General features: G+C 43.3%; 1 protein-coding gene across 2 annotated transcripts in view; it reads right to left on the bottom strand.

Annotated features, from left to right (window-relative positions):
• The window catches only part of PLPP4 (phospholipid phosphatase 4), a 48,284-nt gene that overhangs the window by 16,541 nt on the left and 4,612 nt on the right, over positions 1-27,131 (bottom strand). Inside the window, exons 1-5 of one of the 2 annotated variants that reach the window (XM_054071105.1) lie at positions 12,322-15,462; positions 11,093-11,201; positions 7,325-7,415; positions 4,455-4,518; positions 2,235-2,359 (exon numbers count right to left, since the gene is read on the bottom strand). In XM_054071105.1, the coding sequence (XP_053927080.1) occupies positions 2,235-2,359; positions 4,455-4,518; positions 7,325-7,415; positions 11,093-11,201; positions 12,322-12,329 (397 nt within the window). In that variant the 5' untranslated portion in view covers positions 12,330-15,462. Of the gene's footprint in view, positions 1-2,234; positions 2,360-4,454; positions 4,519-7,324; positions 7,416-11,092; positions 11,202-12,321; positions 15,463-27,131 lie in introns of those variants that run through there. The other variant, XM_054071103.1, reaches the window with a different exon arrangement.

Consider the following 27,131-nt stretch of genomic DNA (forward strand, 5'->3'; position numbering starts at 1 on the left):
CCAAACATTGATTATTACATCCTCAACATCCTCATTGCTTCAGAGCTCCAGGAAGGTTGCATTACGTTGTCTTTCCCATAATATTTATTTGCTTTTCACTCTTCAATCTAGTGGGAGATAAAGTAAGGGCAAGAAACTAAAGTTATTATCACAACTATAAGCTATTTTTGATAAACGAATACTGACCATCCTTGTAATCCAAAGTATTTTGCAACACAGAAGGAGCAGAGTTCAATGTTGTACGATTATCAAATCAAAATGTTTTTCCTTCTCCATTATGAGACTAAAATACGTATGGATTTTAAGGCTCCAAAGCACACAGTCTTGTCAGAGACGTAGATATTATAACAGCAGGCTTCAAACAGCGAATTACATCCAGCAGCTGCAGAATTGCCTCACTCTAGCATACACTTACCAACAGATAACAATTACTGTGTATATCATATCTTTCCATTCTTACCACTTTGTAATAAAAGGCTTTGTGGAGGGAAATCCAGTCAACTCAGCCACATGCTAATATTCTATTAGTCAGCGATAGAGAAAGCCATTCTCATAATTCTGAGCTAAATACACTGGGCCATCATTCTGGTCCAATTTAATTCTGTTTGAGCCGCAGTAATGTAATACAGAGCTCATAAAACCAACACCAGTTAAAAGTAAAAACCCCAATCTATGTTCTACGGCTGCCTCACCAGCATAGGGACAAAGCACTTGGCTGTGTCTCAGTACTACTACTCCTTCACGTGTTTCTGGGACACAAACAAGACAAAGGGACCAAGATCCACTCAGAATTTCATTCATCTCATTACCCAGTTTCATTTGCAATATGCAATTCTGCATAATTAGACAATTTGAAGTTATCATTTAAAAAAAAATCAGAAAACTAAATTCCAAAGGTATGACTTACAGATTCTCAGCTGCCAGTTCTCAGAAGCAGAAACAGCACAAGACAACAAACAACGCTGGTCAATCCGTCCCCCCAAAAAAAGCTCACAGTAATCAAGTTATTTAACAGATTAGAAGAAGTTTTATTAGACATCTGACATAAAACTCTCAGCTCTCAGCTCCTCAAGACAGAGAAGGGCACTTTCGGAAACATCTGAATTAATCTAACTAATTAAATCAGGCATACGAGTTTTTACAAAGCCCCCTAACCATCAAGATCTGGTTATGTATCCATGTATCTATGTCAAGATACAGCACAAGCTAGAAGTACCTGATCAAATCATCACACCTCAAAGCCAAACAGAGCAACAAGTGACCACGCTGTCCTAGAGGCAGACAAGAAAACACAGAAACTCCCAACTGTGCCCAATTTACCTCTGTGTCCTCCTCACCTGCTCCTCCAGGTCTTAAGATAGCATCGATACACCTGCTCCCCCACTACACACTACCTCTGTGCTCCCACACTGACAAAAGTCAGGACATTCTACCTATTCTCCTCTGCTTGCCTGAGCTGGAACAGAGCTACCACGTACTCCTGGCTGCACCCAGCCACAACGGTCCAGTGGCAGGAGAGATACGAACATGGAAGTACAAGAAACCCTCCAAACTAAGGCCCACACAGACACGGATCCCTCCTCCAGAAACAGCCAGCGGTGGATACTGTCAAAAGAGTAAGAGAACAAGGAATGGAAGCCTCATTCTTCTGCTGGCATGACAACAGCTGCTAATGCTGTAGGGACTTCTCAAACTTCACTTTGTATCCAGTTCATTAGGATGAACAGCATTAAAATGGTGCAACGCGATCTCCCCTCTTCCACCTTCAAGCACATGATGAAAACTTAATGATAAAAGCAGTTGAACCGTCTTTGTGACTTGAACTTTGCTTCAATAGATCTAGTACTTGAAAGATATTACTAGATCTTGTTGAAACTGTGCAGGTCAAACACGCCTTGCCACGTTTCATCCTTCAATGGAACACAACAAGAGACAAAGGTTGCATAGAGCTCTGCATTAGGGACAGATCCTGCCACACTGTTTTCTTTAACCTTGAAGAGTGCTCCACTCTACTGATTGTCCTGCCATGGCTCTCAGTGAAGTCAGGTGGTTCTCAAGATAAGGAAGGGTCACAAGCTCACAATTTTATTCCCAGAAGGCAATTTCTGACCTAACACAGAAGCCCAGGCTCCACCAGCAAAATTCAGGTTCATGATCTTACAAAAAAAGAGCAATTCCAAAACATTGATAAGATAGCTTTTTACAAAAGAGGCACCGGATTTAAATGAACTTACAGGAAGAGTGGATACTTGGAAAGCTTTTTCTGCCTTCAGATACCAGATCCGGGTCACCTGTGCAGTGCATTTCAGAGTTCATTACTCCATCTGGAAAGCAGCGGTAAAAGAAATCGGGACGCGGTCTACAAAAAACACCATGGATATTAAAAATACAAAAGTTGTAGGAGCAAGTGAAGTGATTATTACATTTACTGCTTATTACACACAGAGTTCATTTCTTCCTGCCTTAACACAGCAACAGAAATCATAGAATCATTTATGCTAGAAAAGACCCTTAATATCATAGAGTCCAACAGTAAACCTAATGCTGTCAAGCCCAACACTAAACTATGTCCCTCAGATGAAGGTCACTTCTTTTGCAGGCAGCTCGCTCAGAGAAGCTTCCAGGGCAGCGTGCCAGTGGCAGTTGTCTCTGAAAACAAATATGCAGGTTTAGTCTTGCCTGGAGCAATCAATCCTGCACAGCACTTCCAGTGACAGAGCAAAGCAGTGCAGGCACCCCACGAGCTGCACAAGTCTTGCCGACACACAGAATGGAATGGAATGGAATGGAATGGAACGGGTTGGGTGGAAAGGATGTTAAAGCCCATCCAGTCCCACCCCCTGCCATGGGCAGGGACACCTCCCACTGGCTCAGGGGCTCCGAGCCCCATCCAACCTGGCCTGGAATCCCTCCAGGGATGGGGCAGCCACCACTGCTCCGGGCAACCTCATAGGAAACATTTCTTCCTAAGAGCTCATCTCAATCTCCCCTCTTTCAGCTGAAACACCCCCTCAGCCTCTCCCTGCACTCCCTGATCCACAGCCCCTCCCCAGCTTTCCTGGACCTTTCAGCACTGGAAGCTGCTCTAAGGTCTCCCCGCAGCCTTCTCTTCTCCAGGCTGTGCAGCCCAGACTATCTCAGTGTGTCCTCAATGGGAGGTTCTCCAGCCCTCAGATCATCTCCGTGGCCTCCTCTGGACTCACTTCAGCGGTTCCTTGTCCTTCCAGTGCTGAGGACTCCAGAACTGGATGCAGGGCTCCAGGTAGGATCTCACCAGATTGGAGCAGAGAGGCAGAATCCCCTTCCCAGCCCTTCTGGTCCCACTGCTTTGGATGCAGCCAGGATAACAGGACTACAACTTTGGCTACAAGACTGACACTAAAACCACCACCAAATTCTCATGGCAGCCTCAAGTCTGACTCTATAACTGCATCGAGCAAACCTCCAAGTTTCTTTTGACCCTGCTCTGAGCTGAATGACAGCACAGAGTCCTGAGTGCCCTTCCACTGATCCTGAGCTAACGAAGCAGGTAGAGAAGCAAGGCAAACGACCACAGGTTCAAAGACAAGCTGACACGGCAACCGGCTGGCTTGGAGTGCGGGCAAAATGAGCTCATGTCTGCCTGAAGAGGATGGTGCAGACGTTCTTAATTACATTTCAAAAGCCCTCTTTAAATAAATTGCCAAGTATCACTGTTGTCAGGACACCAATACTGCAGAGAGGTTTTCAGCAGCAACTGGGCACAAATAGTGCTTTTTCAATGCTGCAACACAGGTGAACAATAAACGCAGCACTGGACTTCATTAGGGAATTCAAGTCAAATACATATTTTTAGCAAAAATTCAAAATTTTGGTGAAGAGACAAAAAATACCTGGAAAAAATATTTTGCAGGGAGTTTGGCTTGTTATTATTTTTTTGAGCCCCTCAATCAAATTTATGCTTCCCTAAGAAAACAGCCTACCTAGGAGCACACTTACTGCTCAGCTCCAATGTTTGTTCTGCCGTGGATCTTCATGTCACGTGGAAATACCACATTCAGTACATGCTTCACACACAACGCAGGCACTGATTATAGAGACTCCACTGATTCCTATTTAATCAGATGGCACTGGCATCTAAACTTCCACACACCGTGACTCCTCCTTTCTCTGCTGCCGATTTAATGAACCGATTTCAGCTCACACCTTTCCTTTCAAACACCTCGTTCATCTGGACCCACCAATTGGTCAAACAAATAGCAAAACACAAGGGCGCAGATTCCCACCGCAGCTGGATGCCACGTAATGAAGTTGTACAATACTTGCCCCAGGGAAAGGAAAGCTTCGCGGAGACCCGTTCTAACTCAACCTGCTCTAGAGCAGCAGAGGCTTTTTATTAAGCCGTACTGTTTTGTCAATCTGTCTTCATTGTTCTTAACAGTTCAAGCTATCAGTTACAACATGACAAGACTTACCTTCCCACTATTAATTTAATGGTATTTGTGCAGACACCGTTCAGCGCTAGAGCCAAGGAGACAGCTACAAAACAGACAAACAGAACAATAATAACCTAAGTACCACGTTCTAATTGCAGATTTACAGCATCTGATTTATAGACTGAAAGCTTTATTGTACTGAAAACTAAATGATCTTTGCAGTCGGTTTCTCTTAGTACCCAGACCCCACAGCATCATAATAATCACAACTGACTTTGTTTGCTTTCACTCTTGAGAAATCTTATAGAATCATTGAACGGTTTGGGTCTGAAAGGACCGTGAAGATCACTCAATTCCACCCCACTGCCATAGGCACGGACACCTCCCACTGGATCAGGGGCTTCAAGCCCCATCCAATCTGGCCTGGAACACCTCCAGGGATGGGGCAGCCACCACTGCTCTGAGCAACGTGAGACACGGCCTCACCATTCTCATCATGAAGAAATCTTATCTCCTTATGCAGAGGCAGATTTCCTATCACACCATTTGCACAGGCACAAACCATCAGATGGAAACAATTCTTAGAGAATCAAGTGCTGTGCTTATCAGTTTTGCGATTTTCTACATGAAAATTGTACACTCTTTGGGTCAAGAATTCCTGTACAGACCCATACGTAAGATATACGTACACTGACGTGTGTTTATGTATATATATGCACACATATGATGTAATCAAACAGCCCACTTTCAGGCTCAAGAACTGCCTTTCGGCTAAAACTGGATTTGTCTTTCAAAAGGATGTGGATGTTTTTGACTAAAAATCTTGATGTTGTCCCATAAGATTTGCTCCCAGGATAAACCAATTTTCCTAATAAAACTGCATTAATAAACAGGAACTGTCAAACTAGGGATGACTGAATCATGTTTATTTGTATTTGGATGTTGAATCTCTAGACTTCCCGAGGAACCTCATCAGAAGCCTATGGAGATCTCTGCCTTGAGTTAAGCAGCACTTGGACCCAGCGCATACGCTCCTTTTAGATTAAAACCAATTTAACAGTGCAGCCCACACCATAGATCCCTTCTACAACACAAGGGCCACTGAATTTTATCTCCCATCAGAAAAAATGTCTGATTTCTAGCAGAACAGTTACAGTGATATAACTTCTGGTTCTGACAGCTATACAAGCTCTTCTCTCATTGGCCTTCTGCCCCAGATGGTGCACTTCAGCAGCGCTCATCCTGCCTCCATAAAACCTTTGCCTGAGGATATTGTAGATCATAAAAATGTGTGTTATAGGATCTATTTTTCTTTACATTAAAAAAAATAAGGAGGTCCTCCATCAAAATAAAAACAAGGGTCTTCTCAGACTACAGCTATAGCTGCCAGCAAAAATAAAACATCAAGTCAATCCTGGAGACACCGATATTGTTCAAACAGTCTTCCACTTCCAGCACCTGTGCTCACAGTGACCGCTCAATCCCACGCTCTCTTTTTTCTCCCAATTGTTTCTCTCAGTTTTTTTAGGATGATTGCATGGTGAAATTTTACACAAAGTCAAAGGTACACAAGTCTGGTGTCACAGCACTACCTTCTCCTTTTTAAACAAAGGGAGAGGTAGAGCTATCCGCTTCCTGAGACGTCTGGTAAAGGTTACTCTCTTTATTGAGTTTTTTTCTTGATTGCTCACTGCACACTTGACTGAACCATTCCTTTACTGTTGCATATTCATTACAACAGCAACCCGAGCATCAAACGACATCGTGGATGTAAGCGGATGAACAAATTGCATTTGCTCTCATTTTGTTTCCTTTAGGACAGATTCACGCTGCCGCCAAAAGCCGTGTCATCCAGTCAACAGAGAGCTGTACGCACTTCCAGGGAAAGGACTACGGGCACATCAATTAGGAATCATGGAATGGTTTGAGTTGGAAGAGACCTTAAAAATAATTTAATTCCAATTCTTCACGATAAATGTGGTGAGGTCCTGGCCCAGGGTGCCCAGGGATGTTGTGGTTGCCCCATCCCTGGAAGTGTTGAAGGCCAGGTTGGATGGGCCTTGGGCAGCCTGGTCCAGTGGAAGGTGTCCCTGCCCATGGCAGGAGGGCTGGAATTCAATGATCTTTAAGGCCTCTTCCAACTCAAACCATTCTATGATTCTATGATTCGCAATTCTTAGTACTTCACAGCATCCTCTCCCAGTGGAAGTGCTTTAGTCAATGTTGGTGTCTGGGAATATCTGTGTAAAGAGGACCCAGGCACATGAAACTGAAAGATTTTAGAAGGTAGGCGCAGCCACAACTAGCTGGAACAGTTTCAGGCTCATCTACCTGCTCCCCTCCTGGAAGCTCCTGCCTACAAGTGTAATGAGAGCTCACCTACAGCACAGCCAAAGCTGCTCACAGTCCAGGATCAACTGCCCATTTAACTCCACTGGCAGCTTAAGATGAAACAGCAGCTTGTGATTAAAAAAGCTGAGCCACAAGCATGGCTTTTGAAATGGGGAACAGCGAACTCCAGGAGAAGGTCAGAGAAAACAACGAGGAGTCATGTCCTACGCTAAGCAGCCAAGTCTCACAGGACCTCCCAGTCAAACCCTTAATTTAGAATAGCTGTATGTCTAACTAAGAAGTAAGTAACGACTTGGCTGTGACAGAAAGATATACATCTAACAGTCTCTTAGATGGTTTTGCTAGCTAGATTGTGGAATCAAGGCACAGAATTTGTACAGTTGGAAACATCCATGAAAACAAAGGCTTTTGTGAGATGGCTCAGAACTATAACTGTAATGAAAACTACTGTAACGGACTCTGTAAGAGACAGGTTTTCTTCGAGGCTTAGACTACCACTGGAACCAATCTCTGAGAGCTATCACACATTTTCCATCTTGAAGTATGACATACATTACCTAGGAAAGCCTCTTTAATTTCAGTCTTGTCTGTTCGTCGGATTATTTTCACCACAAAGATGACTGCAAGTGGCGTAAGGAATGAAATTGCCTGTAAGAAATAACAAATACCACGTGTGAGAGCATCAATCCTTTTCAGTCCAACTCATTAATAATTAGTTCCAGTTAGTTCCATTTAAACCGGAAGGCTGAACGATCTTTATCAAACTCTTGACCTTAAGCAAAGTGGGATGATTTGTCTTTGCAACCACAGGGCAACGAATACATTAGAACTGCAATTTAATTGTGAGTTATAACTGATCTGCGATTGCCTGGAGCTGCGCTTAAAATGTCATGAAATCACAGTCACAGAAGCATAAAATCATTGAGTGGTTTGGCTTAGAAGAGACCTTAAAGCCCATCCAACTGCAACCCTCTGCCATGGATTGGGGTGCTCCAAACCCCATCCAACCTGGCTTTGAACACCTCCAGGGATGGAGCAGCCATGACTTCTCTGGGCAACCTGGGCCACAGCCTCCCCACCCTCACAGCAACAGTCTGTAAGGTCCACAAAATCCATACACTGATCAATACAGGTCTGTACATCCCATCAACACTAAGAACTGTGGCTGCCCCATCCCTGGAGGTGTTCAAGGAGAGGTTGGATGGATCTTTTGAGCAACCTGATCCAGCAGGAGGTGTCCCTGCCCATGGCAGGGGGTAGAACTGGATGGCCTTTAAGGTCCCCTCCATCCCAACCCATCCTGTGATCGCTCCAGAGGGCAGCCCGTCCAGGCTCTGCTCTCAGTGAGACCCCATTCAACACAGCGGACTCCAGCATCAACTCCCTGACATTTCCAAATGCTCCTTATTTTATTTCTGTTTTCTTTTCAGCTGTCGTTCTTGAATGCGTTGAGGAGATCATCTCTTTACAATTCTTTCATTTACACATGTTTTGACACGGAGCGAACGGCTTGATTTTGTTCACCAACAGAAACCCCCCACCTGAACACCTACGAGTACACTTGCTGGTGAAGCAGAACCGTAGTCTTTTATTGTCAGTACTGTAGGACAGGATTCCTGCTGCAAGGAACCTGGAATGGCACCTGCACATCAACGCACACACCTGATGTTCATGAACAGCATCTCCATTAGCATCGAACGACTTGGGCTATGGCTGATAATTCACTGTAAATGTGCCGGTTATCCTATTTTGTGCAGTGTCTGTTCACTGCAGCCTGTCCTTCCAGAGCAGGTATTTATTGCCTTTCCCCAGGGAGACCTCTCAGTTTCTCCCAATACCAGGGTTTAAGTAAGATTACACTGTCTTTCCTGGGGCTGAGCTGTGACTCTCTTCTTCTTGTAATATAGATTAACCCCAGTCCTCATTTTATACTTCCAGAATATCTGAGTAAGGAACAACAGGAAAATGCACTCTATTTGTTATTTTCGCAGTGTATCTTGGACCAGATTCCCCTCACCTGCACCTGCAAAATGTTATCTAACTCAGTGAGGCATCAGATTAAAACACAGTCTGGAATCTGCTCCTCTTTTTATCACAATTGGAAAGGCAGGCACCATGTTCTGTGCAAAGAGATGCACCATTTCCACTTAAAATTCCCTTCTGTCTATGCTGCGTGTGAGATTTGAGCAAGGATGCCAGTGCCACAGTGCAGCTCCAGAAATATTCACTTCTCTCACTCTCAGCAATAGTTTAATTTCTGCTTTCAGAGACAAAGAGTGGAGCAAAAAGAAAAGGTTAAAGCAAAACCTAGAATTACTACTTTTATTCTAAAGAGAAAGGATTGCCACTAGGAAAGAAAAGCAGAAAGATATCTGCACTCCATGGTTAAAGAACATGTAGAAATACAGCCAGGCTGACAGGCTTACAGCGGTGCTTTGATGGAGTCAGAAATCTTCTGAACGAGCAGGAGCAGCAGAAAATATCAACAAAGAATAGGATCCAAGTGGCAGCTTGTTCCAAACTGCTTCACAATCAATCCTGAGAAATCTAGTGAAACTGCAGATTTTCTCATGTTTCACGAGCATATGGATTTTTAAGAGAAATGAAGCACTATTCGTGTTTGCAGTACAATGCTGTGCCATATCCAGCAGCTCAGCTGGCAGGTAGTTTTTATTTTGCAGCAAAATGCACATATAAAGAAAGTCTGGCTTGCTAAATACTCCTGTTTCTTTATTTTCCATCAAGATTCTCTATGGCTCAGATCCATAACAGATCTGGCAACAGCCTAATGAGCAATACATGCCTTAGATGCAGCTCAGCAATATTTTCTTTTCCCACAGTGAAATATTCCAACAATGTCTTAATTTGTGAAACATGGGCAAAATCTCTCTCATTCATTACTCATCCTGGCAAGCCAGAGATATGGTAACGTTACAGCGACTCCCACACACCTCCAGGCATTCAAGAGGTGTTGACAGCACCTTACACTTATCAAGACAAGGAATATCATCAAATCATGGAAGGGTTTGGGTTGGAAGGGACCATACAGCCCATCCCGTCCCACCCCCTGCCATGGACAGGGACACCTCCCACTGGATCAGGGGCTCCAAGCCCCATCCAACCTGGCCTGGAACCCCTCCAGGGATGGGGCAGCCACCCCTGCTCTGGGCACCCTGGGCCAGGGCCTCAGAATTTGGTTTGTAGGGTTTTTTTTGTTTTTACACAACTGTCTTATGCTTTAGGAAAAACATCATTTTCACCCATCCGGATTGAAATGTCCTTCTTAAAGCAATATAAACAGTACGTTGGTGAATTTAAAGTTATGCTGTCAACCTCTGCCTTAGAAGGCTGGGATATACTGTCATCATAGAAAGCACCTTCAAGTTGTTCCTGAAGTTCCCACACCTCAAGGACTGAGCCTTTAAATAAGAAAAGCACTGAAGACAAATTATGTAACTGATCTGCGCTATTCTGAATTCAAGCCTTAATCCAAAAGGTTCAATCCTGGCTTCGCTAAATACACAGGAGAAGATGCTTTGACATAAGGTTACAAGCATTTGACCTCATCGCCGTGCCTGTTCCTGCAAAATCTCCACTTTGGCTGCTGAAGCCTTTGTAAAGTCTGACCTACTTGTTTTAATAGCCTGAATTAAACCTGAAATGTCTTAACATTTCAGTAGTGGTCTATCTTCCTGCACTCAGAGATGTATGTAGATTATTACGACTGTTCATTATTGCCAGTCAGGGTTATCAAACCCATGAATTTTGATAACCAGATAAACCAGCCAGCCAGCCTGCACACCAACATGAGCAGCGCTGGGATGAGCCAGAACGGTGACAGCACAGCAGCCTAGGACAGATTCTGAACACTTGTTGGCAGCAGCTAAACCGAAGGTTTTGTCTATATGGAAAAACCCCAAGTACTAGGGGTCAAATATCTCGGTGCCTAATACTCCTACAGCAAATTGGATTTCCAAATTTAAGCACCCAACCTAATAAAAGCACGGCAAAGTTTTGGCAGGTCACCCAACCAGCTGATTCAAAGCGCTTCTCTAATGACTCCTCTAGCATCCCCCTAAGATAACACTCACTTACATCTTAAACTGTAAAAATCAACATTCATCGAGTCACCTGGTGATGCTGCTTTTAAGAAACTCCTCACGATCTCCTCTGGTTTGCCATTCTGGATATCCCTGCTTTGGAAAACAACTGGCATAAGAATTAAAGGAACATCTCCTACTTCTGAAAGATCCCCTACTGCTTATGAAATGAAAGTGTTCTTTGTTTACAGCCATCAAATGACCAATAAAAGCCTCAGTACTTACAAACATAAGACGTGTAGGTATGTTGTCTGATTGCACCAAAGGATTCTTATACAGCCAGATCTCTTCTGGCTGGATAACCCGCTGGAATGGATCCAAAAATTCTGTAAAACTGAAAACAACAATTAGAGATAGCACTTTTTCACAATTTGACATGATGACCAAAAAACCCAGAAGAGTCCTGCTGACCGAACACTTCCCCCAGAGCTAATTATGGCAGCATGCATGAATTACCCTTAAAATACACTGCTATCCAACCTCACTGCTTTTATACAGCCTTTATATACACACCCTAAGGAAAGTGATTTTTAAAAGCATATATTCTACAACTTTATAAAGGTTGCACAAGTTTAAGGTGGAGAATAAAGCATTATTTTATTTTTTTGTGGGAAAAGTGTGCAAAGAATATGTGGGATTAGAAAAACCCCGTAGCAGACGTTTTCCACTGAAGAAATTATACACCAGATCTCGAATACAAAACACAACTTTCAAATGTCAAGATCCAGACTTTGAGGCATGACAGTTGTATTTGCAGGATCACAAAGCAGAGAGAAAGCAGCAGCCCAGGCAATTCCTTCTACTGATAGAAAGAACAGATAACTTCAGAGAATATCTCCAAGAGAGACTTATCCCTAAAACAGGATGGGCTCATAGAAACACGTTTTTCGTTTTTCAGATTGCCAGTACCTCAATGTGGCTGTCGGGCTTAAGAAGAACCTCGCTCTACCAAGAACATCTCATTCTACCAAACCTGACTGTTGTAATTTCATTCTCATATCACTTTGCTTTCTTAAAAAACAGGACAAAAAAAGAGTAAAACGACAAACCAACCAACCAAAAAAAACCCCATATTTGTAATTACATTATTTTGAAGTGAAGAGCATCAGAAGAAAATACTGAGGATGTATTGTTATAGCAAAAGGATATTATTTGTGTGGGTATCTTTTGTCCAGCACTGAAAGAGGACGCAGGAATTACGATCTTCGCTGCAGTAAGGAGTTTCAAAAGCTTTTTAGGGCTACATAAATTGTCTCGCTTCATTTAAACTGTACTCCTTTTTCTATACAGTCCTTCACTGTCCTTTAACTCTTCTTAGCTTTGAAATCGCATCAGACTTCCTGGCGAGTTTTGCCTATACTTAACATTACTCATTTTGGGATTGGTTTAGTAGGGCTGAAAGAACAGCTGTGGAGAGAAGGCACAGTGAACAATTCTCTGCAGATTGCTCTTACCTAATCATAGAACGGTGTGGGTTGGAAGGGACGTCAAATATTATCCAGTTACAACCCCCTTGACATGGGCAGTGACATCTTCCACTGGATCGGGTTGCTCAAAGCCCCATCCAACCTGGCCCACGGAGCCAGAATACAGGGGCATACTGCTCCAAAGCTTTTTTGACTGTAAATTTCCGAAAGCCAAGGGCTTTAAATGCCTCCAAATCTGGGTTTTATACAAGTAATAGCTACAACAAGTGACTTGGTAAATGGACAAAGGTCAGAGCAGTTTGAAAAGTGTAGTCAAATTAAAACATACATATGAAACTCCCCCCTTTGAAGACAAGTCCTCAAATCTAGCCAGGTCAGCCATTTCCTAAACAACAGTAAGCCTTATCCAGTCCTCTGGGTCTTAGGAAATCCTTCTTTGTATCCCTTCTGAGGACTGACAAGCTGCTCTGAGTTTTCTCACTGTATTCTACCATCTCAGTATTAGCTACAGTCTCCCACGTCCCCAGCACACAATTCTACCGATTCCTTTTACTGAGCACACCTCAATAAAACTGCTCCAAAGAGCCTGACCAACCTCTTCTTCCTAAAGGAAAGCAACAAAATCTGAGAACCAAACAAGTCAAACATACTCCTCTCACTTGTACCGATAGACATGTTTCCCTTACCGACCTACATGGCAGGGGCGTTGGAATTAGATGATCTTTAAGGTCCCTTCCAACTCAAACCATTCTGTTATTCTACAGGGACAACCAGGTTCTTCTGGAACCTTAAGGAGTCGAGTATATATTATGTTATACTGTTGAGTACATGTTACACTCAGCTTTTTCCATCCCAGAGTCTGACCCTACTCTCCAAAGAAGGTGCAAGGTGAATTTCAGAAGTGTCAAAACACTTTGATTATTGTTTACAAACCGAAAACTTGAATCTTTTAGAAGCTTAAAAAAGAACAACTTGGTCAAGACATAAAAGTGTGAAACATTTCTAAAGATCACCATTCCTGGGAAATAAAATACCTCATGAAAAATTCATTCTACAGTTTTACTCTTTAACCAGAAAAATAAACATTAATTTTAGTCTTTGCAAGAAACTTTGTTTCCAAATTTCAGCTGTGTGTCCTATATTATATTATTTTTACTTTCAGTCTTTAAAGACACTGGCAGCAGCCAGAAGCAATCAACTGCTGGTTGAAAGGGTTCTGTTGCCAAGTAAAGTCACCGGCCCTGCTATAACATCCAACACGTGCAATCTGTGAGAGCTGAGGAGCAAAGTTCACCCCTATACTGTCCAGGGCTCGACATTTGTTATAGATGTAATACAGGACTCACGACCAGGAGGTATTTCACCACTGCCATCCAAACATAAATAAATAGGTAAGTACACGCATGTCTGGGCAGAGGAGAACTTAAAGACACCATTTGAGTTTCAACGACCACGTTTTTCAGCCAGGCACATCTTATCTGACACTCCCCCAGGTATCTGCTGCTCTGAGGACTGTTTTGAGGCAGTTCTCAAAGCACTGGGGGGACTGATGGATTAAGCCAAGGCACACCTTGAAGCTGAGACACATTCTTCGATGCACTTGGGTCTTGAAGCGTCTCTAGTAACTGCAAAAATGCGTACATAAACATTTCTGCTTCAAGGATAGCATAGTATATCCGCGCATCTGTGCACTTTTGGAAAATACGTCACATTGGACCACAGATTTAATTAATTTGACATTAAGACATTCGACATTATGAGCAGATGCCATCAGAGCGAAAGGGTTGGGGCTCTTCTTGTTCATTTCTTGTCTCCTTGCAAACAGGAAAACTAAAGTAGAGTTGTTTAAATCCAAGAAATTAAGCAAAACTCAAATTCAACCCTGGCACAGAAATCACACTATGACACTGCAAATACCAGCTAAGGCAGAAGATTTAATTCTTATAGTGTAAAATAACACATCTGCTAAAGAGATGAAACTATACTAAATAGCATAAATAGCACCTGATTCCAACTGAGGACTGATTTTCTGATTAATATATACTCGCTATCCTTGTACTCTTCTAAAGACTCATTTCAACAAATCTACCAATGACAGCAACAATTATTATAATTGTTATTTTATCTAATAACAGCAGGTTTGTATTCCGTACATATTAAATCTCATTATGCATCCACTTCTGCCTCTGACTCGTGTTCTGAATGTCTTCCAAGAACTGTGTTGAAATGGGCTGAAACAGAATGCCAAAAAAATGCTGAAACCTGGTAAAATAATTTCAAAAGCACAACTGAAGGAGAAAAAAAATACATGTAGAAGGCAGCAGATCCTTCTGAGCGAATCATACAGAAATATAAAGTAAACAGTTAAAGAAAGTGACTATATAAAAAGAAATTGCTTTTTTTCATCTTCAGAAAGATCTTGGCTGCTAATTAAATTTTCATGCCAAGACTCTGTAAGGGAACAATTGTCTTCTTTTTTTGAAGCATCACCGATGGGTGAGTGGGTATGAGATCTCCCTAGCTTGAAGGCAGTTCCCTTTGTACTCTATTAAACAATCATGAGGACACACTGGTTTCTAAGCCGCCTGACACTTAGTGATTTATGTTCCTTCATTCTAACCAAAAGTACAGCCCATTACTATTCATGAGCCAGTACAAGCTTGTTTAAAAGACTGGATGTTATTAGAAAAGAATGTAGTCCTTGGATGAAGAAAAACTGGTTCCTGGACATTTTCTACTATGGCTGAAAATACAAACTCGATCGTGTAACGCCCCCTGGTAGCAGGTGGGCAGCTTGGGAAGCGTACTTCCTATTAGTACATGAAAGTTTGGTATTACCCCTTTGGCCTTACCTTTTCTGCACATTTACCTATTTATCCACCATTTTAATAGTTTAACAAGCAAGATTTTGAACACTTCATCTTGATAATATATAACTAAGGCATAAAAGGACTTCCGTTAACTTCAAGAGTCTGTGACTTTCAAAGCAACCTAAGGGTGACAGGAGCCCTAATCCTATTAAAATCATGGGTGAGAAACAGGTGTCCGAGACTCTGAGGTTGCTTCAGACATCCCAACATCACTGCCCACAACACCACACTAAATTAAATCAGGTTTTTTTTCTGAGGACACGAGCAGTTCCAGCTTACGTTGACTTCACTATCATCAAATGCAGCTTTTTACGATCATTTCACCACATCACAGACAGATAAGACCGTTTTGTGATAACACAGACTAGTAATGTTTGCGATGAAACCATTCATTGGTAGTGTACCAATCAAACATCGCATAAATAACTTCCTTGACTTCTGCTTCCAGCACGGTCTTCGTCTCCTATAAGTATCAGCAAGGTATCAGGACAGGAATAGGAGAGTCCAACATTAGGATTGCATTGTTGTGTCTTGTTAGCGTAAGACAAACTACCAGCACTGCAATCATGACTCACATCCACCTCAGATGCACCTACGAGCACAACAAGGAGTGCTGCTGGCCAACAGCTCCATTTCCAGAGAGTAACAGCATGAAATCATGCAGGAGAAGACACAAGGGCTTTCATCCTGGCAATCTTGGAGACCTAGATGCCTACTCCATGAGAAGTGTTCATGATACATTGCAAGGTTACAGATTGCTTCCTGGTTTTAAGCATCAACTAAGGGATGTCCAAGGGTGGGGTTGTTTGGTTCTTTTGGGGAGGGTTGGGGTTTTTGCCTTTTGCTTCGTCTCTGAAGAATTTCTCTTCCTCGTTGATGCAAAACAGTTGTAACGATAACTAAGAAAGGAGAAGACAAAGAAGTACATATGGCATGATAAAGAAGAGAATGAACAAAAGCTTGTGATTGGGATACACAGTTTTTCACACCAGACACCGAATGACCAACCCTCCTTTTTCTAAGCGTCATCTGCTGATAAGCAGATCTGAGCCTAAAATGGCTTTGCATGCGATTCCTCATTGGAGCAAGTAATGAAGAGATAGCAGCAAAGCCACAGATGTTCATGAACATCACTTACAAATCACCTCTGAGGGCTTGTGATAAAAACAGTTTGGCTTTGACTACCATTCCCTGACTGCAGAACTTGGAGCTGCCTCTCCCACAAACAGACGAGCTGCAACTGTGCTACTGGAACTCCATCCTGCACTTTCTTATATGGATATTTCCTTGAGTATTCCCCAAACCAGGTCTCCAATCTAGTAGTAAAAGCTTTTATGTTGTACCTGCCATGTTAAATTGTGTAATCAGTTGTTCTGGCACTAAAACTGCATAGTTGTGAGCACCATTAGTGATGCGAAAGTTGGTAGAGCTCTGTACAGGTTGGGCTGATTACAGGGTATTCACATAACTCAGTGAGAGACTCACACAACTGATTTGCAGTTTGAATGCAGAGCCATGAAGCAGAACACGTCACAGGACACAACAGCTGTGGAGATTAGAAAACTATATTCTGAAAGACAAAATATAGTGACCTTCTCACAGGTCATCCAGAGAATTCGTGGTTGCCCCATCCCTGGAGGGGTTCCAGGCCAGGTTGGATGGGGCTTGGAGCCCCTGATCCAGTGGGAGGTGTCCCTGCCCATGGCAGGGGTAGGACTGGATGGGCTTTGATGTCCCTTCCAACCCAAACCATCCTATGATTCTACAACCTAGACTAAAAAGAGCAAGCCCAGGTTTTACACTGACTGGGTGCCTTGCATTGAAAGGTATTTACTCACATCACCTTTGATCACATTTGAATCCAAGGCTTCAACTTACCCATTCTGACACATACCAACAGTGAGAAAACATTCACATCGTGTTATTTGCTGTACCTGGAGAGAATAACTTATTGTCACCCCATGAGAAAACCTAGTTTTGTTTATTCCCTACAGGTAATATTAAGGGAAAAACATCATTTTTTAGTAGTTCCTTCAGGAACTCCTGGAAAGACATGAAATATGAAAAGCTTGAAATTATCTAAGGCTGGAAAGCAAAATTAACAGAAGCGATGCAGGCAGGATGGTGATGGGGTGAGATAAGGAACAATTGTGGATTACCACCATGATTCTGCTCACCACACGAACGCTGGAGGAGTTCAGCTTCTGAAGCTGCTGTTCGTCCGTATGATCACAACGACTTAGCTCTGCATTAGCTCAAAGGTTGGCAGAAGAGATCCAAGCTATTTGATTTCCATAGTCACTTGGGAAACCCCTAGTTCCTTGAGAAGTGAATTATGTACTGGGGTACAAAAAATATGACCAATTAATGATAAGCTGCAATTTCACCAAGGAAAAAACTGACATGAAAATTACAACTCCACCGATATAAACTGTGGTTGATAAAAAGAGAAACTTTCCCTATAGTTAATGCACAACACTGGCTATCAAGAGATTTTTGACATTTTCTGCTACTGTTTTACAACATTTTACACACCTACCGCTTCTGATTAACAATATAGAATAACAGAAAGTTTTGAGTTGGAAGGGACCTTAAAGATCATACAGTTCCAACTACCCTGCGATAGGCAGGGACACTTCCCACTGGCTCAGGTTGCCCAAGCCCCATCCAACTTAGCCTTGAATACCTCCAGGGATGGGGCAGCCACCACTTCCCTGGACAACTGTTCCAGGGCCTCCTCACCCTCAGCGTGAAGAAATTCCTCCGTATGTCTAGTGTAAACCTGCCCCTCTCCAGTTTATATCCATTGCCCCTCATCCTATCACTCCGCGCCTTCGTAAAAAGCCCCTCTCCAGTGTTCTTGTAGCCCCTTTCACATACTGGAAGGTCATTATAATGTCTCCTCGGAGTTTTATATGCTTAGTATGGAGCTTTATTGGGTTTGAGTGTCCTGCAGGAAAGAATTTCTTCACTGAAAGCAAGGTGAAGAATTGAGAAGAGGCTTCTAGGGCAGTGGTGGAGTCTCTGTCTCTGGAGAGGTTCAAGAGTTACATGTGGCATTTTGGGATGCGGTTTAGGATGGCACGGTTGGGCTGATGGTTGGACTGGATAAGCTTAGAGGTCTTTTCCAGCCTTAATGATTCCATATTTCATAACACTTCCTGACAACATTTGAGATTCTAATTCAAATGCATACAGCTCTCCTCACTTTTAATTCTGTGGGTGCACGTATGTAGGGAGGAGCCAAAACTCAATGGAATTAAATCCTGAGACAAAGAGCCAGGACGATATTTTTGGGTTTTTATTTAAAAAAATAGTCACTGGCAAGCAGAGAACTGGTTCTCAAGGGTAGGTTTGGCTTCAGATGAGTCAGTATCACTTGATGTAAAAGATTTCTGAATATTTTAAATTAGCCAGCAATTGCAGTGATACATTTAATTAGCACATAAGCCCACACTGGCCCTTCAGATATATGACAAAGCATTTTGATTAAGAAGAAATTTAAAATAAATTCTGATGTGGTTTTAAAAATATACCTATAACCACAGCTGTCAGATGGCCCAGATGTGCTGAAAGAGGAGAAGTTCCATTATTTTTCTTCAGTCTCACTAGCAGGTTTCCCAGATTTACCTCATATATCTACTGACTTTGAAGATTTGACAGCTACATCCCTTGGGGTGACCTCTTCCAAAGATGAATAGCACGCTCTTCACTCTCTTCCTTGCAGCCAGTGCTCACAGCCAGGGTGACCCGCACTGGGCCAACGCCAACCACAGAATCATGGAATGGTTTGGGTTGGAAAGGACCTCAAAGCCCACCCAGTCCCACCTTGTGCCATTGGCAGGGACACCTCCCACTGGCTCAGGAGCTCCAAGCCCCATCCAACCTGGCCTGGAACCCCTCCAGGGATGGGGCAGCCACCACTGCTCTGGGCACCCTGGGCCAGGGCCTCCCCACCTTCACAGGAAAATGTTTCTTCCCAAGATCTCATCTCAATCTCCTCTCTTTTGGCTCAAAACCATTCCTCCTCATCCTATCCCTGCCCTCTCAGATCCAGAGCCCCTCCCCAGCTTTCCTGGAGCCCCTTTCAGCACTGGAAGCTGCTCTAAGGTCTCCTGAGAGCCTTCTCTTCTCCAGGCTGAACAGCCCCAACTCTCTCAGCCTGCCCACGTATGGGAGGTGCTCCAGCCCTCACATCACAGATCCATGTCCTTCCTATGCTGATGACCCCAGAACTGGATGCAGGGCTCCAGGTGGGGTCTCATGAGAGCAGAGCAGAGGGGGAGAACCCCCTCTCTCACCCTGCTGGTCCCACTGCTTTGGATGCAGCTCAGGATACAGTTGGCTTTCTGGGCTGCAAGCACGGACAGTTTCTTCAACCAGCATCCATCAAACTAGCTGATGGAGTCTATGCCAATCAGTGTGTTTTAATGACTGCTGAGCTCCTAGACCCTTCCCTGATGGAGCATCTGAGGCTGTATCTACACAGGCTTCATCAGCAGTGCCAGACATTAGGCTCAAGTCTGCTACAGCACGTGACTTGAACCACATGTACCCATTCCGAATACATGGACACGAACAGGTTAAAACCAGATTCAAACTTGCTGCTCAAAGTTCCTCCTTTGCTTGGTCCAAATTCAAGAAACAATACAAATTAAATTAATCGGCCAGGAGGCAACAGCTGGGGAGTCTGCGCTCAGTTAATAGCTCAGCTCCTGAACCAACAACAATATGGATTCACAACAGGAGTCCTGCAGCTTATGGAATAATATATAAAAGGTATGTAAATGTTCTTAGAATATCTAATACAAAATAGCAAACCAGCAATCTTTTCATAATGCTGAAAAAACAAAATAGCCTGGAGTTTTCAAACCTAATTTTAATGTCCTTCATAGCTAAACTAAACTTCTCCTGCTTTCTCAATCCTTGGCATCTGAACTGGGTAAACAACGTCCCTCCGGTGGTATGATTTCAGTCATACTAAACCTAAGAATAACGGGAAAGGATTATCTGAGTGCACATGAACTGCACAAGAACATTAACACAGCCAGTCAGTTGCTCCTGCACTCCCAGAAGAACCCAAGAACTTCCAGTCCGTACGTTCCCCGTGCTCCCGAGCAAAGCGCTTTGAAAGCGAGGAGCACTAAACGTTGCTGACTATCATTACTGCCAGTGGGAAGCCACTGAATCTAGAACAGTCCCATTCAACGGGCATAAAAATGGGTATCCAGGAATGAAACTATTGAACTAGCTTGGATACAATCTTTTCACCATCATCTCTTCTCTACAGAAGTGGAATATTTGGAAATGAGCACAGTGAAAGGCAGAAAGAGGGAGCAGTCGGTCACGCTGCATTGCAGCTTTGAACAGAAGAGCAGGAGACGAGACTGGCTATACCGAAAAAAGAAAAAAACACTGCAAAATGAGTCAATTTGGCACATTTCAGCTGGATTTATGGTTTTAAAACTTTCTTTGACCTAACACTGAAAGTGACTTTTGCATCTTTTGCTCTCTGGTCAGCAGAACATAAGCTAAGCTGTTCTGGAACACGCACAGATTGGTGCTGGCGTTCAGCTGCTCCCGAGGTGAAGCAGCCGCTCCATCCCTGGGATCCCTGCTCACACGGAGCAGCAGGGCACCCCAAGCCCAAGGCAAGGAGGTCAGAACTGCCTCTTATTCTGGCAGTGTACAACACCTGAAGCACTCCAGTACAGCTGCACTACTATATAAGAGATAATCAACAGGGGTACTCTTACCAAAATGACAGATGCCAACAGCAGCTACTGCTTTCATTGCATAATCTCTCATCTTAAGTTAAAAAAAAAAAAAAAGCATGATTTCTGGTATTAATTGTTCCCTCTATGGTCTATCTTTATTATATATACCCTACAATTCTAGAATCATAGAATGGTTTGGGTCAGAAAAGACCTCAAAGCCCATCCAGTCCCACCCCCTGCCATGGGCAGGGACACCTCCCACTGGATCAGGGGCTCCAAGCCCCATCCAACCTGGCCTGGAACCCCTCCAGGGATGGGGCAGCCACCACTTCCCTGTCTCCCCACCCTCACAGGGAAACATTTCTTCCCAAGATCTAACCTAAATCCTCCCCCTTTCAGCTTAAAACTGTTCCCCCTCATCCTATCAACGCCAACGTTAAGCTATTTCACATCAGCCCATTTCAACACGTGTGTGTGTGTTTGGGAGAAGCGGGCAGACAGAAAGGAAATCATCAGCACCTGAACACTGGCAGAGCCCTGAGAAGTTTCAAAGCTGGCAGTTACACATTATTCTGAAGTGACAAACAGAATTTGTATTACAGGCTGAAACCACCTAAGAACACATTTGAATAATGAACCAAAACACACTGCAGACAGGCAAGATTTTGCTTTAGATGTTTTTAAATGTTTGTTTTACTCCATCTTGAACTGTTTTCAGTCAAACACCTCTCACTAATTCCTTGGACAATTATCCCAGCCTGTGATGGAGTGGAGCAGTCTGATCAAGTTTCTCCTATTTCCACCCCCACATGCCACACTCCTATTGACTACGGGTTTGACCTCAAATGAAAGGCAGGGGTTAAACTCAAAGACGCTGAGTTTCTCTAGGCGACCAAGGCTTTCCCTCCATTATTTATGTCCCTTCATCACTCCTTCTCCACAATTCCCTTGGTAGCTCAGTGTTCCCTCAATGCCCTCACCCTCGTCCCTCTCTTTAAGGTCTTGCTTGGAACAAGGTTTAACCAGTTGGAAGTGACAGCTTGGCACCAGCAGCTTGTTCAGGAGCGATCACTGAAACACACTCCTACATTATTCCCAGCTGTAGGATCCTGACTCCGTTCAGCCACCACCTCCCCCATCTCCTCAAAAGCCTCGTGTCCAAAACCGGCCACTTCCACACAAGAAATCTTCCTCCTCGCTCACCCAGTTCCGCACTAGAACCTGAATTTTACCAATATGACCAACCTGACCATTTGCTGCCAAGTTGTTTTTAGCCTAGAATACGTTTATTATATGAACATTTATTATATGAACGCTTATGGGTTGTATCCCATTTGCTAAGCATGACTGCTCTCTTTAAACACACGATGGATAGAGAGGAGATCTGGCAAGATGACCTGCATGGCAGTAAAGTCCCTCCTCGCACAACGCCATACCTGAAGGGTATGGGATGAATACAAGTGAGGATTGAGTGGTCTCAAGCTCGTCCACACCCAGACCCAAGTGTCAAAACACATTCTCAGACTGTTTTTCACGACCCAAAACTCAGACACTGGTATGGAAGGGGGAAGAAATAGTATAGCTCAATCTAGAAGGCTCGATCAAGAGTTTCTTTATGTGAAATTAAAACATTAATTATCAATCAAGCAAGAACATATCATTTTAACCAAACCTGAAATTAAACGTTTTGCTTGGGCAACTATTAAACTCAGTAAATGCATTTCAAAATGAAAATTTTAAAATAAAACACTTCAGTATTAATAAAGAGACACTTTTTTGGCCGAGTCACTTACTAACTGTAATACAAATGTCAAGTTATTCTGTTCCAGTTTTTCCTGCACACTTGGCTATGCAATGATTTCATTATTCTCTGGGAAAAAGAGACCTCCCTAATGATATTCACAATCCAATCCAACTATATTCAAGTCACTCAATCCAAAACCACTTCTATGAATAACTGCATGTTCCAGCACATTAATAATGATTAAAAATAAAAAAGTTAGAATTACGGGGAACAGGAATAACACTTTTAGCATTTTGTAGCCCTTGCTGAAGTCCAATAGCAACAGTTACAGCCCTGTAAAGCACCTTGGACACAAGAGGAATGAAATTAGTAATGCCCTTCTGCAGGCTATCAGGGTCCAGCCAGGCTATTAGATCTCGTCTTCCATTTGTGAGAATTGGCAGCTAATGAAAATACAACACTTGATATCAAACGATACTGTTCTCTGTTGTTTTTGAGTTGCAAGGCTTCACAACGCTTGGCAGGGCACCACAAACCCTTCAAAGCTGAAATGTTTCTGAGCTGACATTTACACCTCCACTATAAATTCTAAAGTGGTAGAACCTTTCGCTCAAAACAGAGCAAAACGCTGAACTGCGAGACTGTAAAGCGAAACGTTTCTCCTCACCCAGGGCTTCATTTCCCCCACAATCCTGCCAGGGCAGAATATTCAGGACATGACACCTGGCAAGGTGTTGCCCTCCAGCCAGAAGGGTTCACCAGCTCCTGTTGGGTCTCTGCTAAAGCATTCTGCCCCTAACTTTGAACTGGGAACACCGTTTCCTTTTCTGCCAATCAACAGGGGCTAAAAATCCCTCACGGGAAACGTCGTTTTTGTGTCTCTCAGACATGCTCTGGAGCACTATCAGGTAGTATAAACCTCAGTCCACTCGGCTGACTCGCGCCAGCGGACAAGAGCATCTCACCTGCCTCCTTGCAGCCACCTTGCAAAGCAAAACCATGTGTAAAATACTCCCGAGATATTTAAGTGTGACTTGGTTTTTAAAACGCTCATCGGTGGAGACTCTACAGCTGCCTCAAGCAATGTACCACAGCACTTACAAGTCCTTACAACCATGCTGGATCCCCAAGAATCATAAAGGCTGGAAAAGACCTCTAAGATCATCCAGTCCAGCCCTCACCCCACCAACCTCACTGTGCCAACTAACCCACGTCCTGAAGCACCACAGCTACACGTTCTTTAAACCCCACCAGAGAGGAGATTCCAGCACTGCCCTGGGCAGCCTCTGCCGAGGCTTCACCACTCTTTCAGTAAAGACATTTTTCCTAATATTCAATCTAAACCTCCCCTGGTGCAACTTGAAGCCATTCCTACTCCTTCTATCACTTGTTATACAGCTGAAGAGACCAACACCCACCTCTCTACAACCCCCTTCTAGGTAGTTTAGAGAACAATCACCTCCCCACGCTCGGCCCAAGTTTCCCTTGGTTAAGGTTGCTGCAAGGTTCCCTTGCTCCAAGTCTGAACACCTTTCAGTTTGCCTCCTTCATACACCTTTACGGCAGCTGCTTACATGCGAAGATTTCTGCCACGTCTCCTCAGATTTCTAGATGATACAGTTCAATTATTTCTCTTTTCTCAGAAAAGCTGTTTTCTCCACCTCTCTTCCCATCTTTCCCAACCCTCTGAAATCCACCTCCACCAGCAATCTTCATCAGCCACTTACTGCGAAAACACCACTTGTAAACCCTGTTACTCTTGCCCACAGGCAAACAACTCTCACTTATTGCAGTTTATCTATACACCATTTTAATTAAAACTCAGTGCTTTTTTAACACGGAAAATATGCAGCCGTTTGGGTGCTAAAAGTGTTTTGTAATGCAGAAAAGTAAACAAATAGGATACCGGGTGACTGCAGCAATCTGATTTACAACAAACATTCCTAGTGGAGCGCTCCGCAGAATCAGAGATCACAGTTTCTTGCACAGCAGTGACTTATGGTCCACGGATCACAAATTTACAAGGCAAGGGAACAACATTAATGGAAAATACCTTAAAATCAGCGCAGTTACGAAAAGCTTATTTCAAGTGTCACATCGGTGACAACTTTGTCTCTATGAAGACAATCGCATCACCTGCAAAGCAGCTATTCTGACTCAGAACCCAGTGACACTTTACTCAGTCGTTTAAGTGGATCATGACCAATACTTCAATACGTGACACACGTATTGGCTGCGGCTTTCTCCCTCTGCCCACCAATCCGTGCCAGTACAGATGCAGCACTCAAACATCCCCCGTTCAGTATCAGTGTGGTGCTCACTACAGAAACAAGGTACAAGACAGACTAAACGTGATCCTCAATCCACTTCTAGTGTCAATAATTCTGCCAACTATTTCCAAGCACCCACTTGTCCAAGTCACCAACAGACTGGGAGATGACAAAGACCTTGGTTTACAGTCCCAGGTATGAGTGCGCCCTCAGCAGTAAGACTCTACTTTTTATTGAAGCCTTTACAAAGACACAGTTGTGCCACAGCTTGACGGTGCTTAGATCAAAGGATAAAAATCAATGTTTTCTTTAATAAGAATTTCCCTTACAGAAACCCTGCCAGTAGCATTCTCACTAGAAAACATCCTCAATCGAGGCTGGAAGCAAAAAACAAAGTGCCAAAGTCAGTAAGTAAATAGGATTCAACAAGAAGAGACACAAAGACGCCATTTACTCCTCAAAAATCTGGAGCAGATGCTTGGGCATTTACAATAACATCCTTTTTTTAGCATGTATTCAGCTGTGAGTTTAGCCACGGGACATCAGCTGTAAATCCCATCCTATTAACAGGACAATTAGAATTCCTGCCTTTAAATCTCCTTTCCAACCCCCTTGGAACTCAGAGAACACAAATAACTGAGTCCCACAATCTAAAGATCTAAGAGCATGGATACAGCAGCCTGTGAAACAATCCGGGCTGCACAGACAAGTCTGCACAAAAGGACAGGCACACTTTCTCCTGAAAATACGCTATCAAAGTCAGTAAAACCCTACCCTAGTTTCAATAAAGGAAATAAGAAAACAATGGGAATAGAAGCTTCAGCTCAGGGGAACACCAAGTACCAAATGTCTCCGTTAGCTTGGTGATATTTCATAGATATTAGGACAGGCACGCAGTCATTTCGTTGTGCACTTCATATTACACCAGGTATAATAGGTATTTATGGCCTTTTGTTTTCACAGTAACCTCTCAAGGACACAGCGCTGAGAAAAGCTAAAATTGGGGTTACTTTGCAGTATATCAGCTGCATTCAGCGAGCTACAGCAGCTCCGCGGCATTCTAATTCTTCCATCACTTCAAAGGCACAACAGACTCTGCTGAGCACTGGAAGAAGCCTGTTGCTTGCCAGTGGAGCTCAACATGCAACCTTTGATACACGCTCTCAGATCCTCAGCACCAGAGAGGCTGAGGTCCTCTTTTATAGCAGGTCTTTCCTTTAACTGTTCATTAACCCTGCCCGGTGAAACCAGACTTCATCCCGGGCCACACAACTAGATCATTCCCTCGTTTTTTGTATCATCTAAACTATGCTTGGTAATAGACAATCTGTATTTAAACAGGTTTGCAATCAAACCTGTTGATGTTGTCACTCCCTGTTATTACTGTTTGTGAAACTAACACTGAAAAAGCACAAAGCATATTCAATATCCAATGGGTTTGGCCACTGTCCACCTACTTCACAACAAAAAATCATCAATTAAATGAACCAAGAGGGAGAAAAACAAGTATTGCTCTCCCTTTCTTGAGGAGAAATTAGGGTACAAAGGAATGGAATCCAAAACTTTTAAAATCAGAAACAAAAAATCAGGTTTCAAGCAATGTCGGAATTATGGGATGCTCAAATCAAGAACGTAGGACACAAGGAGATTAAACAGCTCTCTTGGCCAAATACCTACTTTGCTTTGAAACACTGAGCGACAAAGCCTAGGCTTAAAAGCTGCTTTGAAATCCTGGTCCAACTGATTTGTGTCATTTGGCAGCGTTCATGCCAGCACGAGTCAACAAATCTTGATGTCTCAGACTGGTGAGTTCTCCTCAATCCCACTTTGTTTGTATCACCCACAGATCTCCGACTGCTCGTGACTCCCAGCCCAGTCTGTCCTCCAAAAACCCAGTAGATACAGCGAAGACAACCACAAACTGTGAGTAAAGCGGAACTGCAGCACTGTGGAATCTCCTCAGCTAATTGATTTTCTGTCTGTATTAATCAGACAATACAGGGTATCACTTAGGAAGGCAACATAGGCAGAATAGCTACAAGATCATCCCCCATGTCAAAGAAAGCTACTTGAAAGAGCTTTCCATGCTAAATCTTTCCATGCATATTCATAACTTGATTAAAATCTTAATATTGTAAACTTGGAAGAAATCCAACACACATAGAATAGGCTTTTATTTACGTGAAACAGTCTGAACATGGCCCACACGCTATGTCACCATCAGTCAATACTGTAC

This window comes from Cuculus canorus, chromosome 7 (genome assembly GCF_017976375.1).
Source record: "Cuculus canorus isolate bCucCan1 chromosome 7, bCucCan1.pri, whole genome shotgun sequence".
NCBI classification, from domain to species: Eukaryota; Metazoa; Chordata; class Aves; order Cuculiformes; family Cuculidae; genus Cuculus; species Cuculus canorus.